Below are 17217 nucleotides of genomic sequence, written 5' to 3' on the forward strand. Positions count from 1 at the left end.
CACGAAGCACAAACCAGATCACAGTCTCTTCCATTCCGAAGCAGCGGTGGAGGCCACGTAGGATGCACTGCCTTCATTTGTTTGAACGTACTTCCACATATGGAGCGTCTGAACTCCAGGCACTTTCTTTGCCATTTTCCATTCTTCCTTCTTCGTTTCGCGAAAGTCTGCAAGCTCCCTCTGTGGGAGCTCCAGAATGGTGATGTTCTTTAGCGTTCCTTTAATTGCGTCTACGAAGCCGCTGGCTGTTTGTATGGACTCACTTGCAGGCTTCCGCAAGTTGTGGTGTGATGCTCGATGTTTCACAAGCCCACCAACGCCGTCGCAAGCATTTTTGCCGTGTCCAGTGGCCGAAAACATCCATTTCGTCTCTCGACATTCACTGCGTTGTAGCTCATGAAACTGATATTTATTCTTGAAGTGAGCGGGAGCCCCGTCGCTCACATATGTTATCTTGGTGTAGATTGGCGCGTTGTCTTCGAGGTGTGCTTTGATTTTTGACAGAGCCAAGCATGCATGAGCTGAATCATGAGACATATCGTCGGAAATTACGGCGTAGTTCCGAGTCGATTTTCTTGACGTGACAACGCAGGTAAACACGGTCACCTGCTTTTTCTGCCAATGGTAAGCTTGTACTGCGTCTGGAAGCACAACTGTCCAGTTTTCGGCGAAATCAAAATGCAAAACAATTGCACCTCTCTTGCAGCTGTGTTTTTCTTCATGTATTTCTCTTGCTTGCACAGATCTAATATAGTTGTGGGGAATCCATTTCATGGTCATTCTTAGACATTCTCTCATAAATGATGAAGCGGTCAGAGTCTTTTTAACGAGCTCACCGTATTCCCATGAAGCAATCAACACCTCGTCCTCGCTGCTCATTTCAAAATTTTCCGAAGTGAAAATGCCATCTTGTGGACAGTGCTCACAATTCCTAAGGAAACACGACGCAGTAGGTTCCTGGCATACGCAGAGGCCCTGCATATCTTCGGGAGAAAGCGATCTTCCGGACGCGTTCTGCAGTCCCACGAGGCACAACTGAAAGTTTGCACAGCACACACAAACACACACTTGCCACTGTGGCGAGCATTTCACCCACTTAGGACGCAAGGATATGAATTTTGTGAGGCCAACCTGGGAGGCAGGGTGAGCTTGCTTGTAGAGGCGGAATGCTTCTCGCAAGGACCGCGTCATGAAGCGTTTAGGTATCCATTCTTTCTCTCCTTCCTTCTCGATTCTCACAACATCCTTTTTGTTCGGAGTCTGTCTAGAGCAATCGAGTTCATCCATGGTGTAATATTCTAAAACGGTGGTAATGTCTTCCTGTTGTAGTTTACATCTTGTATATCTCTCCTGTGTTGACCATACGCCTTCCTCATCCACCATCTTCTTCGATTTTTGGATAACGTACCTCGTTGCCTCTGGAATAACTTCCTGCACATATTTCACGGTTAGGTTGCGTGGTAGCAGTGTCAGCAGCTGGCAACGCTCTTGAAAGGACGTGCACCTATTGTAGGCAGCATGTAGGTTGTCCTCCCAACTGCTGCATTGCGCACACTTTTCTTCTGACGCACGCGAAGTCTCTGGGACATATGCTGCCTGTATCCCCGATCGTATTTTCGTCACCATAGCTCTTGCCACCTCTTCCTGCTTTCGCTTTGCATAGGAAAGTCTGAGGCGTTTTTTTAGAGCGCTCGGTGGCTTTAGGGGCGAGATTTCGGAGGTAAGGCTGACACTTGAATTTAAATTTTCTACGATTTCTTCCCCAGGGCGGAATTCTTCTAATGTTTCGGTTGACTCTGCCTGCATATTATCTATGTCTTCCTTGAACCGACGGTAACAATTCTGACAGATGAAGTCACTTTCTCGTACTCGGAGAGCTTCTTCGGGAAGTAGGACTTTTTTGAGAGCAGCGACATTGAGTGTCTTTACACTGCGAAAATTACGTCCTTTTTCAATTCTCTGTTTGTGCCTTTTTGAGTAGTCGGCACAAAACGTTCGCCGCGGAAATCTCTTCATGAATGCAAAAGCTCACCGCTTCCGGAGATTATCGCGAGACAGAAGAGCAGGTGACGGATGCAGGGCCCAGAGCTGCTTTTCCAAAAAGAGGAGATGAACAGATGAATGGATTTTTAACACAGGCTGCCCACCGTCGACACTGATGTTCTTTCGGTCTGGCGTACGAGCTGAGACTGATATACCAAGTATGCTTGTCGAGGGAGCGCTCCAGCGCAGAGAAAACACGCGAGTACAGAAAACGACCCCACCGGGTCTACCAGGCCTGGAAAACGACACACAAAATTCGAGATCCGAACAACATCCGCTCACAAGGGTTATCTCGGTCGAAGGCTGAGGCATAACTGCTAGGCGTTCGGTGCGTTGCGATGAAAAGATGATAGCGGCGGCTAAAGCCTCGGTGCGGCGGCGGCACACATGATGCTGTGAATTTCAGGGTCGCGCCGGGCGTTATATAGCTATAGGAGCGGCTGCAAAGCGCGGTTCATCCCTGGAGCGGCGGTAGCAGTTAAAGTCACCTTGAAAGTGCGACGGGTGCATTAATTGTTTGCATAAACTACTCCTACACACACGTCACTCCAAAATAACGTGTTGGAATATGCTTACAGTAATTTAGGTCCCACCGTTAGAACAGTACGAAAGCGAATAGGAGCTTTAGACCTTTGATTGTAATAGAAAAAAATGCTTACAAATTACACTTATGAACTCAGCAACTGTAGCGTTTAAAATTTACTTACAAAATACCAATACTAAAACCAGCTTCTGACGATTGCGCATACTAAGAGGGAATACTGAGCAGTCGTAGGGATTGAAATCGTAAAGTCCGTTTTGTATTTATTTCCATACTTTAAAACAATATAATGCAATACTTTTTTAAAGCCTTAGAACTATGAAATGTTGAGTATTATTAGGGCAAATTTTAATAAAATTCGATGATGGTTTTTTTTAAATTCAAGTCAAAGTTATCACTTTTTTGACGTTTTTGAACTTCTGCCAATTTTGAGGCCATATTGAAAAACATAGGTCAAGTGTAGAGCTACAAAACTTGCCTGAAGTGATTAAAAGTAGCTGAAAAATACAGAGAAAGATTCAGCCGGGAGATCTTTACGCATCTTGCCCTAAGGCTGCCCTGAAAAGTGCCTTTTTGGCACCGCACAGCTCCGGAAGCGAAATTTGCGATTATTTACTCAGAAGATTGACAGAGAAAGAAAACGTTTTTTTATTTCTTCGTATAGTACAAGTTGTAATAAAGTACTGAAAAAATAATTATGCGCGAAAACAACTTATTGTGCATGCAGTGATGCTCCAAACTTGCAACTTTGAGAAGTGGCAAAAACGACATTCTCCACCTCTTGTGACATACGATTTTTTTTCCGAGAAAACTACAAAGTTCCTTGCAAAACTAAGGTTCATTCCTTTGTGTGGACACATTTACCCATCACATATAAAAATATAATTGAAAACAAAAAATGGTCATGGGACCTCGATTACCGTTCTTATCTGAACATGCCCATATATTTTTTTTTTCACCGACGAAACGTGGGTCAACGCCGGCCACACGCGTAGTCGGTCGTTGATTGGCGGCACCATCCTGTCTGCAAACGGATCACGTCAATCTGGACCGTCGACCGGTCTGCAAAACCGCAGTGGCAAAGGCAGTAGACTTACTGTGACGCATTGCGGCAGCGAAAGTAGTTTCGTCGAAGGCGCAGAGGAAGTGTTCAGAGCTAAGAAAAGCTCGGGCGACTATCACGAGGAAGTGACCGGGGACCACTACGAAAAGTGGTTCACCCAGAATCTGCTGCCACAACTAGCACCAGGCAGTTACAGTCGTGGATAACACGCAATGCCATTCTATGAAGCAGGATAAACTGCCGTACATTAGTATATATATAAAAACTGCAGGAGTTACTTAAGCTCTGCCGTAAGGGTATGACGCGATAGCGTAACAGGTTAATTCCCATATATGCAGAATTGGTCATTATCTACATTCATAGATGTACTCACGCTACTCCCAGCGCAGTGGGGATGCGCCACTGCCCTGGGATGACAGGTGCTGCCACCGGTGGGCCTTGCGCAACCCAGGTTGCTGTTACCGAGCGACCAATCATCAATTGCCACCTGCCACGGTGCGCAGTTTGCTCAGAATCCGGTCGACAGGTTGTGATGACGCCGCAAGGTCACGTGACCTAGGTGAGCCACCTGCCTCCTATAGGCTGCTCTCTGGGCACCACCTGCCAGAGTCATCGCCGACAACGGCAGCCGGAATTGCAGGTGCAGGCTGGCCAAGAAAGTACCCTACAGACCAAAGAATGACCCGGGGCAACATGACTACGACCACCAACCAAGATTGAGGACCAGGGACGACAGCGGAAACCGCCAAGGCTACCGGGGAAGAAGCAGATTGAGCTCCTTCGCACCACTACTGGGGACCGGAGACGGAGGCGGCAGCTCGGGTCCGGGCAGAGGCTCGAGCAAAGGAAGAGGAAGCAAGAGCAGAGACACGGGCAAAAAAGGTGGGCTGGCCAGGTAAGACCTCCCTTTGGGAAAACGCCCGGGAGAAGGAACCGGTAGAGCAGCTCGCTAAGAGACAGAGAGCTCGATAACAAAGAAGGAAATAGCGGAGATGAGGAAACTTATTAACGGTAATACACAACAGCCGAAGGTGGTAAAAAACTAATCTTTGAAGCAGTCACAAAACACTCAGATGCCTCCACGTAACACAAACAAAGGGGGAGGTAAAGAAAACGCAATGGATACGGACACACAAGTTCCCGCGAAAAGACCTCTACCCAGAGAGGAAAACACCGAAGACAGCAAGCCCAAAAAGACTGCAGATAGTCCAATCGAGGACGCATCGTCTAGAACTTACAGTAAGCTTAGGTCGGACATGAACACGCTCATGAAGCGGGTTGACGCTCAAGACGCTAGAATAGATGCCGTTACAGCTAGGGTTGACAAACTAACTGAACGTGTCAATAACCTGACGGCGGATATTCGTCATGGTCAGAGAACAAATCATGGCCTGCTTCCAGCAAATTATGGAACGACTAACAAACATAGAAGCCAGGCTTCCCCCTGTTGCCGGCAGCACCCTCTCCCAGCTGCAACCGCAACAACAGCCCTAGGACATCATGGCCCCTCGGCAACAAATTACAATCTGGCAGTGGAACTGCAGAGGCTTCCATTTGAAGAGAGGGAACCTGCAGGCACGCATTCAAAAAAGCGAGAACACATCGGACGTAATCACGCTACAAGAGGCAAGCGGCACGGTTAAATTAACCGGATAAGCCGCGTACACCACGCTAGAAACACAAGGGGAGCACAAATCCAAGTCGTTCACGGCCAAGTTGGTGCAGAGAAATCTGTCTGCAGTACAACATGAACTCGAAAACACGAGCGATGACTACGTGATGATAGTGCAGTACAACATGAACTCGAAAACACGAGCGATGACTACGTGATGATAGAACTAATCCCAAACACAAAAGGGGACAATAGCCTCTTTATTCTGAATACATACAACTCACCCAGAAACTGCGGGACAGGGCTGGCGGATCTCTTACGGAAAGCCATAAGACTAGCTAATCAGAAAGGACTAGTAATCACGGGGGACATCAACGCCTCGCACCCGGCATGGGGATATAGGACGGCATCCCCCAAGGGAAACAAACTATGGACTGAAATCCAACGCAATACTAAACAACCCACAAGACCCCACAAGGATAGGCAACAGCGTCAGTGTAGACACGTCGCCAGACTTGACGCTAGGCAAAGACCTAGAGGGCGAGAAGTGGTCAAGCACAGGACACACCTTGGGTAGTGATCGCTATATCATAGAGACTGAAACACAAACCAGGCCGCTGCAGGGAAAGCTGCAAAAAACGAAGCTGACAGACTGGGATGCTCTTAGAAAACTCGGGGACAGAACCGCTCCGAGAGAGATCACAGATCTAAATCAATGGGTTGAGATACTCAAAAGAGATGTAAACAGACACACTAGAGAGACCCCAACCAGCGGAAATGGTGATATCACAGACTCGAGGTTGGCCCATATGTGGGAAGCCCATGAAAGCCTCATTCATGAAGAGGTGGAAAAAGCAGAGGCACAATAGAAAGCTAAAGAGTATATCGACACTCGAAAGACAGATGGAAGAGTACGCAAACGAACTTGAGTCAGCACTGCGGACAGATTTGCGATGAAATGAATGGAAAGCTAGGGTGTAAGAATACGTGGAAACTTCTTCGCCACTTGCTAGACCCAGGACAAACTAAGGCGGCAGGCAAAGGACAGCTGAAAAGATTGGTTCACAAATACCAGGGCACGGCCGAGGACCTAATAGAGGAACTGAGGAAAAGATACCTCGACACAGACAAAGGGGGCTCTTCTCTAGCATACAGAGGACCAGAGAACGCAGAGCTAGATAGGGACATCTCGATAGCGGAGGTATAGAGAGCAATGAGTCAACAAACCACCACTTCATCGGCGGGGCCAGATGGCGTAACCAACAAAATGGTGAGGAATCTAGATCTAGTATCCATCACGGCACTCAGACTTCCTAAACGCGATTTGGAAACGAGGCACTCTACCTTCAGAATGAAAACATGCTAAAGTAGTCGTTAAACCCAAACCCGGCAAGAAACTTGAAGCGGGAAACCTCAGGCCGATATCACTAACGTCGTGCCTGGGGAAGCTGATGGAACATATAATACTAAATAGACTTCAGGAGTATGCAGAGGAAAAAAGTATTTTCCGAAACCATGCTAGGATTTAGGAGCAAGTTGTCCACGCAGGAGGTTATGCTCGAGCTCAAAACAGACATCATAGACCCACCTAAAAAAGGGGGCACAAAAACTATACTGGGCCTCGATCTATGTAAAGCCTTTGACAACGTCAAACATGACACCATACTAACTAATCTGGCAGAAATTTCCCCTGATAAGAGAACCTATGAATACGTTAGGGACTTTCTAACCGAAAGAAGAGCAGAAATAAATTTAGGAGACCTTAAGTCGGAAACTTTTAAGCTAGGAGACAAGGGCACCCCGCAGGGCTCAGTGCTGTCCCCTTTCTTATTTAACTTAGCGTTGAAGAACCTACCACCACTATTGAAGACTGCGAAAGGAATAAAACACACGCCATATGCGGACGATATCACAATATGGACACACACAGGCAATGATGGTGAAATAAAAGAAAATCCACAACAGGTGATCGACACTGTCGAGGAATACGCGGAATGGGCAGGGTTAAAATGCTCGCCAAGAAAATCCGAACTTCTGGTGATCCGGGGGGCTAGCAAACGCGATACCAACGCAGGAAACATTCTGGTAGAGGTAAATGAGACACCGGTAGCCAGAATGGACAAAATCAGGGTGTTGGGACTGATAGTCCAGGATAATACAAAGAACACAGAGACAATAAACAGGCTTAAGTCGACAATTAACATGACAACCAGGCTGATAAGGCGATTAGCCAACAAAAGACGAGGAGTCAAAGAGAAAGATCTGTGCCGAATGGTTCAGGCTTTTGTTATAAGCAGAATAACATATGCCATCCCCTATATCAAGCTAGGGCTGGCGGAAAAGAACAAAATAGAGGGGATCATAACAGGCATATAAAGCAGCCCAGGGACTACCCCACTGCACCACTATGGAAAGACTTCTTAAACTTGGGATCTACAACACCATCGCGGAACTGTGCGAGGCACATCCAAGATCCTGGCCAACCTAGGACTACGTGACAGAATCCCGGAAAAAAACGTGCAGGCAAAACTACCGACTTAAGTGAGGAACTCACTATTAAACCGCTTCCAAAAAACATGCTTTTCACGAAGGCAGGAGGCGAGCAAGAGCAAAGGCCCTTGAAGCCAAGTTAGAACGCTCGCCCATGTAGACGCGGCGGAATACGAGGAAGGCGTCCTTTGTGGTCGTGGGCGTGAACGACTCGGGTGAAACATTAATGGCAGGCTCGATTAAAACAAAGAACTCGGGGACAGCGGAGGAGGTGGCTATCGCCATGGCAATGGTCAACACCAAAGCAGTCACCATAATTAGAGACTCCAAAGTCTCTATAAACAATTTCGCGAGGGGTATGATCTCCAAGGAGACAGAACGAATCATAAGGCATAAAGACTGGAATCAAAGAGAGGTGGAACTAATATGGGTGCCGGCACACTCAGAGAACAGGGGAAACGAGTTGGCTCACAGTACAGCTCGAGGTTATGTCAGCCGAGCAGTGAGCCAGGTTGAGCCCCCCAATTTCACGAGAGATGCATTTATATCCTTTCACGACTACACTAATCACTTTAAACTGGAAAGGAGGATATATCCGCCACTAGACAAGAAGCTCGACAAAAGGCAGGATGCAACGTGGCGTCGGCTCCAGACGCAAGCCTTCTTTAGCCCGTCAAAACTAGCTGACATGTACCCAACACAATACAATCCAACTTGCAAAGAATGCGGCGAGATAGCCGCATACGATCACACTCTATGGGGCTGCAAAAAGGCGCCGCCACCAGCGGACCTACTACCAGCCTCGTTGACACAAGTCCGGGACACTGAGTGGGTTCACAAGATCGCCGAGAACCCCGGGATCAAGGCCGTCAAGTATAGTGCCCACATAGGGCTCAATGCTGACGATGTTTTCCAATGCAAATCGCAAAACGGCCTGACGGTCGCCGCGAGAGAGATCACAGCACTGCCGCGGAAACCGTCGCTTATCTTTGCCCCTGCAGTGGCGTACTAGCAGCGCGCATTGCTCTTGCAGCTTCGTGCACGCAGCGGAGATCCTCGCGCGACCCCAGGACGGGGTGACTGCCGAGTGTGCGCATCGCTGAAAGACGGCGTGAATGAACATCTCTTTTGAGGACTTCGAGGCCCGATTCTTTGCGGCGAGGCGCTGTTCCCCCTCCGGCGGTCGAGTGCGTCGCAGCGGTGCAAAGGGTGCGCGTGGTGACGGCTGATCGATGCCTTGGCTCGCGCGAAGCTAGAACCCGCAATGGTTGGTGGCCTTTGCCCACTGAGAAACCACCTTGAATTTTTCTCCTGTTAAGCACTATTCTGATCCAAGATGGCGTCGTCCACAGCTTTTTCTGAGGCATAACAAGGTACCTCTACAACTGTCTACCAGCAGTTTTTTTTTTGGCAAGGTAGGTTCTCGAACAAATTTCTAAAAATATCCAGGTTACAGCAATTTCTCAACTTTGGAGCATGATAATTGGTGAATGACTTGTCTTCAGAAGGCCTCCACATTTGTGGATATTATTTTTTTTGTTTCACACGGATATGAATTTTTACAGCCGAACTATAAATGTAAAAAACTGGCGAGTCTCCCCCCGCGTGGAATGACCCAGTTGCATGACAAAAATTATGCCAGAAGCCAGGTGTTTTCGCAAGGACTACTTATTTAGAGTCTGACTGATGGCACAGCCAACAGCAACGTTAGGCACAAATGCATAGTCTGCACCATCAGTGCATCTGTCAATTTCCGACGTCCCGGCACGACAAGAGTTTGCTGCGCATGCGCACACGCGCTAAGAAAGTGGCCAAGCAATGAGGGGGAGCCCTCAAGCTTAAAAAAAATGTGGCACAAGGGCCTCTCCTAAATTCTTTCCTTCCTCCTTGGTGGGCACTGTCTACATGACGACCCGTGAAAGAGTAAAGGCAAGAGGTGCTTTAATAAATTCACAGTGCACTTGTCCATACCTCCTGCTGTTCTAGCAATCCCATAGTCTTGCGCATGGTTCTATACATATATGAAAAAAAAAACAGTTTGGTGCCTACTCCTTTAACGGCTGTACTGTAAAACTTGCTCCCGCTGGAAGGTGAATGCACTAACGGCACCCAGAAGTAAGGCATGCGCGAATACAAGGCATTCAGCAGAGGTAATCCATTTGCAAGCATTCTTGTACGAACAGCATGCACAATTGCTTTAGAGCCGTAGCCCATGGCAAACAGAGTGATGAAAATGTTCATAAAAACTGCACTGTTTAATAATTTGTGTGTCACAATAACCTTACATGGCAAAACTCATACCATGCAGTGGAGCAAAGCACATGAGCAGGATACTTATATTTAAGCATGCATTTACAGCAGTAATAGCAAAGACTCACTATATACAGAGGCATTGAGAGAGAAGCAAATTTCCCAAACTTGTCGCGACAAAACACTGCAAGGTTATCCCGACACCACAAAATAGTGTCTTCCATGTTGAAGGGAACCATGAACACTGCATTTGCATGAATGTGAGAACATTTAACCTCATCAGCAGGCTTGCTCTAGCATTTCTTTTGGACTTCACACCCAAGCATTACATTTTAGAAGCACTACTGAAAACCTGTGCAGTAAGTCAATCTAGTGCTGAACAATGTGTGCTTGAGCATTATCTATAACCACTACACTATGCCACAAAAAAAAATACAACGAAAGGGTGACTGCAGAATATCAAACCCGCATCAGAAGTCACCATTTTAGAGAGTTTTAGCAAAGTGTACATAGAAATACAAGTTACCCCATACACAACAAAATAGACCGCTTCGCAGTGCACACACACCAAATGACAGACTGAGTCAACACATTTTTTAAAGCTCAGTAAATTTTTCAAAAGTGCACATATCTTTTCTGTATGCAGAGAGAAGAGAAGCAACCTTTGAACACAGGGTTGCTTGCCTTTTGCAGTGCATATTGCCTCTAAATGGTCTGCCAGCATTTAGTTTCATTTCACATCGCATGTGACATGGAAGAATAACGAACAAATTTACATTTTTCATTTTGCTTGGCAAACTGGCTACTCATGACAAATAATTTAGGGGATACGGATTAGTTTGGCTCAGGAGAGTTTAACATAGCAAACTAACTCAAGCTATAAGGGACGTCACAGTGCAGGGCCCAGATAATTTTATTCACCTGGGGTTGTTGAACGCGCAACAGCGCGCAGTACACAGGCCACTAGCATTTCGCCTCTATCGAAATGTGACTGCCGCAGCCGGGGTAATCAATTGGATTGATACGGACAAAGAGGTATAGCATTTTTCTTTCATTCGCCAAGCTATTCAAATTCTGATTCTATTCCATTTCTATTTGTGACTTTTTTATTCATTTCTACTGAACTGCTATCAGTCATGTCAATTTTTGGCAAGTCATTAGTCTGGTATCTCCGTCCTTTCTATTACAAGTGGAGAGGTGGATTTCCCACAGGTGGAGAGGGGAAATCCCCTCAAGCTGGTTGGCAGGTGGAGGCTTCACACAGCCACCGCTGCCAGACAGTTTTGCCTTCATGGTACTCCTGCTGTCACATTGTAATTAATTTTGCCTACAGGAGAATATTTTTCTCTTGAACGCCAGATGGCATCACTGCGGCTAATGTCACAACGCTTGCTTACTACTAATGCAAAGGTAGCAAAGCACAATGCAGATACGACCTCATTACCAAATACTTGAAGTGTTCTACGTGCCACGGCAGATCTTTAACAGTTTGACCTTTCAGGATCGATGAAACATGAACCCGTAGGAACACCACAGAATGGATACTGTAATAAGCTAAAATCAACATTTCTAAAACAAAGAATGGCAAACATAACTGAAGGAATAGTATAAGAAACATTCATAGGAGACAGCATGAGCCACAGTATGCGGAAAAAGCTACCACGAAATGAGTGACAACTGTTGATACGCATAATTTGAACAGGCTGGCTATGCCAAGCGTCACAAAAACATCATTACTTACAGCTTATGACTAAGGCCGATTGCCTTCAAGTTTCTTTCTGCACTGCTGAAGTGCATTAACTCCGCAGCATAAGGTATCCAGAAGCAGCTTCATACATAGCAGAAGCAAGCATTTCAGAGCAGCAAAACTTCAGGTGCCCTTCATTACAGACAGAGTACAGACTACAGTCACAACCAGGGCATTCACTGCTGTTACACCTCATCAGTAGCAAGCAAACTAAGTATACTTTACGTAACACTCTCAATATGATTAAATAGTAATGCAAAAGAAATGAAAGTGAACAACCAATGTAGCTATCTGATGCGAACAGGAACCACCACGTGTTCTCAGCTAGCTGGCCTTTCAAATTTGTACAGAAAGAAAAAAAAAAGAAAAGAAGGCAGTCACTTGCAGACCTGGCAGCCGAGTAAGAGGGAACTTTGGTATAATGCCAATGCTCTGACAGACGTTTGTCCGGGTTACTAACAAAGACAGGACTACATCAAAACGCTGGCAACGTATTAAGGTTTCCTCCTGCCTTTTACTTCAACCACCTCCCTCAACCTTTTTATGATCTCTTATAATTTAAAAACAAAAAAAACAATAGTTCAACAGGCATTACTACGCCCATTGAGGAAACTATGATGAAAGTACCAACCTCGCGTGCTAATGGCAGCAACGATTACTAGTTGCAAAGAGAAACTACCAATGAACAGCTTTCAAAACATTGGAGGCAAAGGTATAGCACTACAAAAATGTGCAATGTACCCAAATAGCTTCTGCAGTTACAGAAATAGCAAAATGCACTTGTGTGTAAAACAGACCAGCTAGAGATGCCATTTTCTTTCTTCTGCCAACATTAACCACTGCTAAGCAGAAATTCCACAGTTACGCCGTGTGTCCCACAATCATTAAGTTAAATTCAGATGTACAAACTCCTGGCTCAGTTATCACTCTGAATTACCATCTGCAGCCTGCATTTCAAAACTACTTCCAACTCTTAAGTTCGACAATTGCACTTTGGCAGGTTCATCAACTAAGCCGGTTTAGGAGACATCAAATAAGCAATTATGAAATGTAAGAAAACCAGCAGCACCTACGATTTGCATGTCTCTCTGAAACCGTGTACAGCCAAACCTCGTTATAGGGAAACAGATAAAATGGTTCGATATAGCCAGAACTTGTAATATAAAATTTCAACAACTCATGCAGGAGAAGTGCAACTTAGTCTGTAAGAGGACAGCAACTAGGAGAGATTTTTCACAAAGTTTTAGCGCTGCTTTGAAGCTGCTTGCGGTGATTGTGGAGGCCACAAAAAACTGAGCACTAAACGCCAGTTGGGTTGGCAGCCGTAGCCTCATGGTAGAGCACCTGCTACGGCTTCAGGAGGAGGTGGGTTCGACTCGTTTCCAGCCAGTTATCCACCGGTTTCCTTAAAATGGGTACAAGCTATGCCCTGGCCTGGTGCTCAGCTTGCTAGAATTGCATGGGTCGGCAAAGGAGCCTGCGCCTCCAAATCCACACTGTGGTCTTGGAAGAGACAGCGAAAAAAAGGGATACAAATGGGCTTCTACCCCACGGGACGATTTAGGGTTGCTCGACGGCGAAACTTATCTCTTAATCCGTCAAGGCAACGGTTTCATGCAAGATCTTTTTCCCCAAGTATCTCGCCCCAGAAGAGCTGAACACCAGGCAGGGGGAAATCTTGTACCGATCAGAAAACCGGTGGGTACCTGGTGGCACTGGGGATTGAACCCAGCACCTCCCGAATGCGAGGCAGATGCTCTACCACAAGGCCGCACCACCAGCACATGTTGGCGGCATGCCAAACGACAGCTGCAGTGGCTCTCCCGCATTATACAGCAGTGTCCCGTGGAAAAAGATGCCAGAACGAAAGCCATCGCTATCTTCACCACCTCCATCAAAGCCGACGAGTACGGGATGGCTACTGGAAGGATACAACCAACCATGCTGGTGGCTCCACGGTACCAGCGACAGGTGCGAGAGGCACAAATGGGTGCCAACCACCAACTGTTCGTGCTGCTATACCTTCTGTGGTCCTGCTGGCAAATGCGGGATAAAGCGCGAACCGTGGGGGCAATGCTTGCCGCACCACTAGCAGTCGCTCATATAGTGAGGAAAAGCCTGCTGCTTATCATCCGAGTGGGCACAACTTAACGTTCAGCAGTTCGATACATGAAGTAAGAATTTCACAAGTTTGTTGAAAATATTTAGGAATAGTTCAATATAGCCAATAATTCATAGTGTGCGTGTTCGTTACAACAAGGTTTTACTGTACCAGTCATTCATTATGCACAGAGGCTCAGAGTTCAATGGAAATTTATTACTTACAAAAATGTTTAATAGCAAAATTAATATCCATTTAGTATGGTCTTATACTGATCTCAATACATCTCAAGGATGTTTGTACAATAGAATCCCAATGACATATTCCCAGTTGTGCATTCCTGGTACACAGACTACAGACTCATATAATGCACTCATTTTGGATAAAAGATGGTAATGCAAATTCAGTGGTGTAGGGGAAATGTGCAGCGAGCAGCGTGAACATACCGTATCTGATGAGTGAATTGGCATCATTTGCATGCATGCATGACCACAAATGACATTGTGTGCAAGCATTGATGAGTTAGTCAACTGTGAAGTGCTAGGACACTGGATGAACAACCTGCCACGAACTATTTCATGAGACATTGAGTTGAAGTGCTATTCACTTAACTCCACTTTGCCACGTTTTTGTAAAAAAGTTTGCACTGAGCAAACTGGGCAATGCAATAATGATTGGCTCCACAAGCACAAGAATCATACAAAAAATTTGACTGCCTTTTCAGTAAAAATCAATATCAATCTCCATTAGAAAAAAAAAATCAATGCTCTTGATTTCCTAAGATGTATAAACCAGTGGGCAAGGCAAACAAATATTGTCAAAACTAAAAATGTTACAATTCACAAACACTTTGAGCTCAGAGAAGTTTACTTAACAGAAGCAACTGCTTTAAAGCAGCTTCTTTTTGCAACGTCCATTAAGGGGGATGAGGGTCTTAAATACTTGTTTTATTTGTCAACATAACTTGTTGAAACTTGGCACACATATGTATCATAGAATGCTGATTTCAAATATCTCATCTGAAAAGAAATTTAGGGCAAAAAGACGTCCCAATTAGGTCATTTCTTATCAGCCTTTATGATAATTTCTAAGTTGAAAAAAGCTTTTCTCAGAATATGTAGACATTTCCAAAGGTCCACCATACATCCTAAGGCTTTCCTTTTTCCTTTAAACATGATAAATTTAGCAATTAGGCCAAGTGCGGGCAAATTACTGCCGCATTGTTTTTTCTTTCCAACTTTGTTATTAATTTACGATCAACAAAACGAATTTAGACATTTTATTAGCTTTAGGATGTGCTGTGGGCCTTAGCAAATGTCTTATTCTTAAAAAGCTTTCTTTAACATATCCTAATGAGGTCATTTCTTAAAGGCCTTTATAGTAATTTATCAGTTAATTTGCCATATATTTCCCTCCAGGTGAGATATTTTAAATCTTAATGCATATTCAAAATCAGCATCCTATGATATACCTGCATGCTAAGTTTCAGCAACATAGGTTCACAAATACGAAAAAAAATTTCAGACCCTCATACCCCCTTAAGCTATGGCTGTCCATAAAACGGCACGATATAAAACTTAGTGCCACCACATAAAGCTGTACCTGGGAGGCAGTTAAATAAAAACTATACTGGGATGAACCTGCAACGCAAATGTCAGTCAATCAATGAAGACACATTCAGGCAGCACCAGCAGACAGGTGAGGCCATAAATTAGTGCATGTTGCATTTGTTGAGAAAACACACTGGAAAAAAACAGGGAACAGTTGATGTGCAGCTAAACATGCCTGCTGCAGTCTACTTGGCTTTGACTTGGTTAAGGAGATCGTCGTACAGTTTAGTGAGTTCAGCATTTTCTTCATTCTGAAAAAGAGGAGAACAATTCAATTTTATTTGGAACACAAGTACCGAATATTACACAGGAACTAAACAGGAAAAATTGTGGCTGAGCAAGCTTAAGAACAGCCAAGCATCAGTTTAGCTAGTAAAAATTCTTTAAAAACAAGGCAACAAACACTCCGCCTGCAAGATGGGATGGTTTTTGCCTTCAGTATTTCTTGCTAATGTGACACACAAAACCTTTCAATCTTCTGTTGATCTGTGCCGATGCCCTCACACTGAATATTGGGGGCCAATGTAGCGCGAATTTGATGTGTACCCTATGAACCTCCCTCGTTCCCACTGCGTGCATATGGGAGCTCCATACACAGGATCTGCTCCACTTTCTCAGAGAGCATACCTTAGGATATCTGTCCATTTATGCAACAAAACTGACCACAACACGGCACCAACCTCTCCCAACTCAAGATTTGTAGCAAGTGAGCTTGTCTAACCTAGTAGTGCGAATACAATAGTGCCAAGAACACCCTTTGCTTCACATAACCACTACAGTATGAAAGCTGCAGCCATGCTGCACCATAACATTTAGAGGTGCTGCTTGAAGCAGAAAACCTGATATACACAAGTCACTGCCATTTCAAAAGCTCAAAGGGAGAGGTTCCCTCTAGTTGTCCGTGTTTTCCCAGAGGTCTGTGAAAAGCTGACCTCTGGAACATGGAATGTTTGTGCTTGCTGGGGGGCTGAGATGGGCACACATCAGCAAAGCTGCATTGCATCCCTACCGTGACGAGATGCCACCCGGCCCCCCGGCGTGCTGCGTCTGCGTAGGATTTTCCGGAGAGAAGAGAGAACTACTTCCGGTATTCACAGAACGTCATGTTTTCTGTAACTTTCATTTCAATTATTTTTTTCTCATTCTGGAACATCTGACACATTCGCGAATATGTAGCGTGTGGCCCATGATAAACGGGACATTCCATTTGAGCGGCACTGCAGTTTTCAGTTGGGTGCTCATGGTTACCCCACTTTGCACAGGAAAGTTTTCCGCAGCAAGTTTTGGAGCCATGTCCATACTTTTTCTTCTCGGGTTTGGTACATATGAACGAACTTTACAGTTAATGAACTCTGCTTCCACAGCATCTGGAAGACGGGACCGTTCAAATGTTAGGACAATATGGGGTGTCACCACCTCTTCATCACTTCGCCTTATGGTGATGCGGCGAAAGGCAATGACACCTTGATCTTGGAAACCTTCCAGGAGGTCCGACTGTTTCGCAGATCAGATCGCATTCTAATACGACACCTTTTACTGTGTTTAGATTGCGGTGGGGGTGATGGTCACCACGAGGTGAGCAAACTGCTTTTGCCTGTGTGACCTTTCTAAGAAACTTCAAAAAGAAGATCACCGGATGAAAGTTTTTTGTTTTGTAATTTTTTCCTATCATTTTCTCAGGAGTCCTCGCAATAAGAAAAAAAAAAAAAACAGAGGCCGCCACCGTCTGGAAGACGAAGTAACGAGAGTTAGCGGAGCGA

The 17217-nt window shown here is 45.4% G+C and overlaps 1 protein-coding gene across 3 annotated transcripts in view; it reads right to left on the reverse strand.

Annotated features, from left to right (window-relative positions):
* Positions 1 to 9985: 9985 nt before the first annotated feature.
* LOC144113759 (uncharacterized) overlaps positions 9986 to 17217 on the reverse strand; it is a 55610-nt gene continuing 48378 nt past the window's right edge. For all 3 annotated transcript variants that reach the window (XM_077647065.1, XM_077647067.1, XM_077647066.1), the window contains one exon: positions 9986 to 15708. In XM_077647065.1, coding sequence (XP_077503191.1) covers positions 15643 to 15708 — 66 coding nt within the window. In that variant the 3' untranslated portion in view covers positions 9986 to 15642. The remainder of the gene's footprint in view (positions 15709 to 17217) is intronic.

This window comes from Amblyomma americanum, chromosome 1 (assembly GCF_052857255.1).
Source record: "Amblyomma americanum isolate KBUSLIRL-KWMA chromosome 1, ASM5285725v1, whole genome shotgun sequence".
NCBI lineage: Eukaryota > Metazoa > Arthropoda > Arachnida > Ixodida > Ixodidae > Amblyomma > Amblyomma americanum.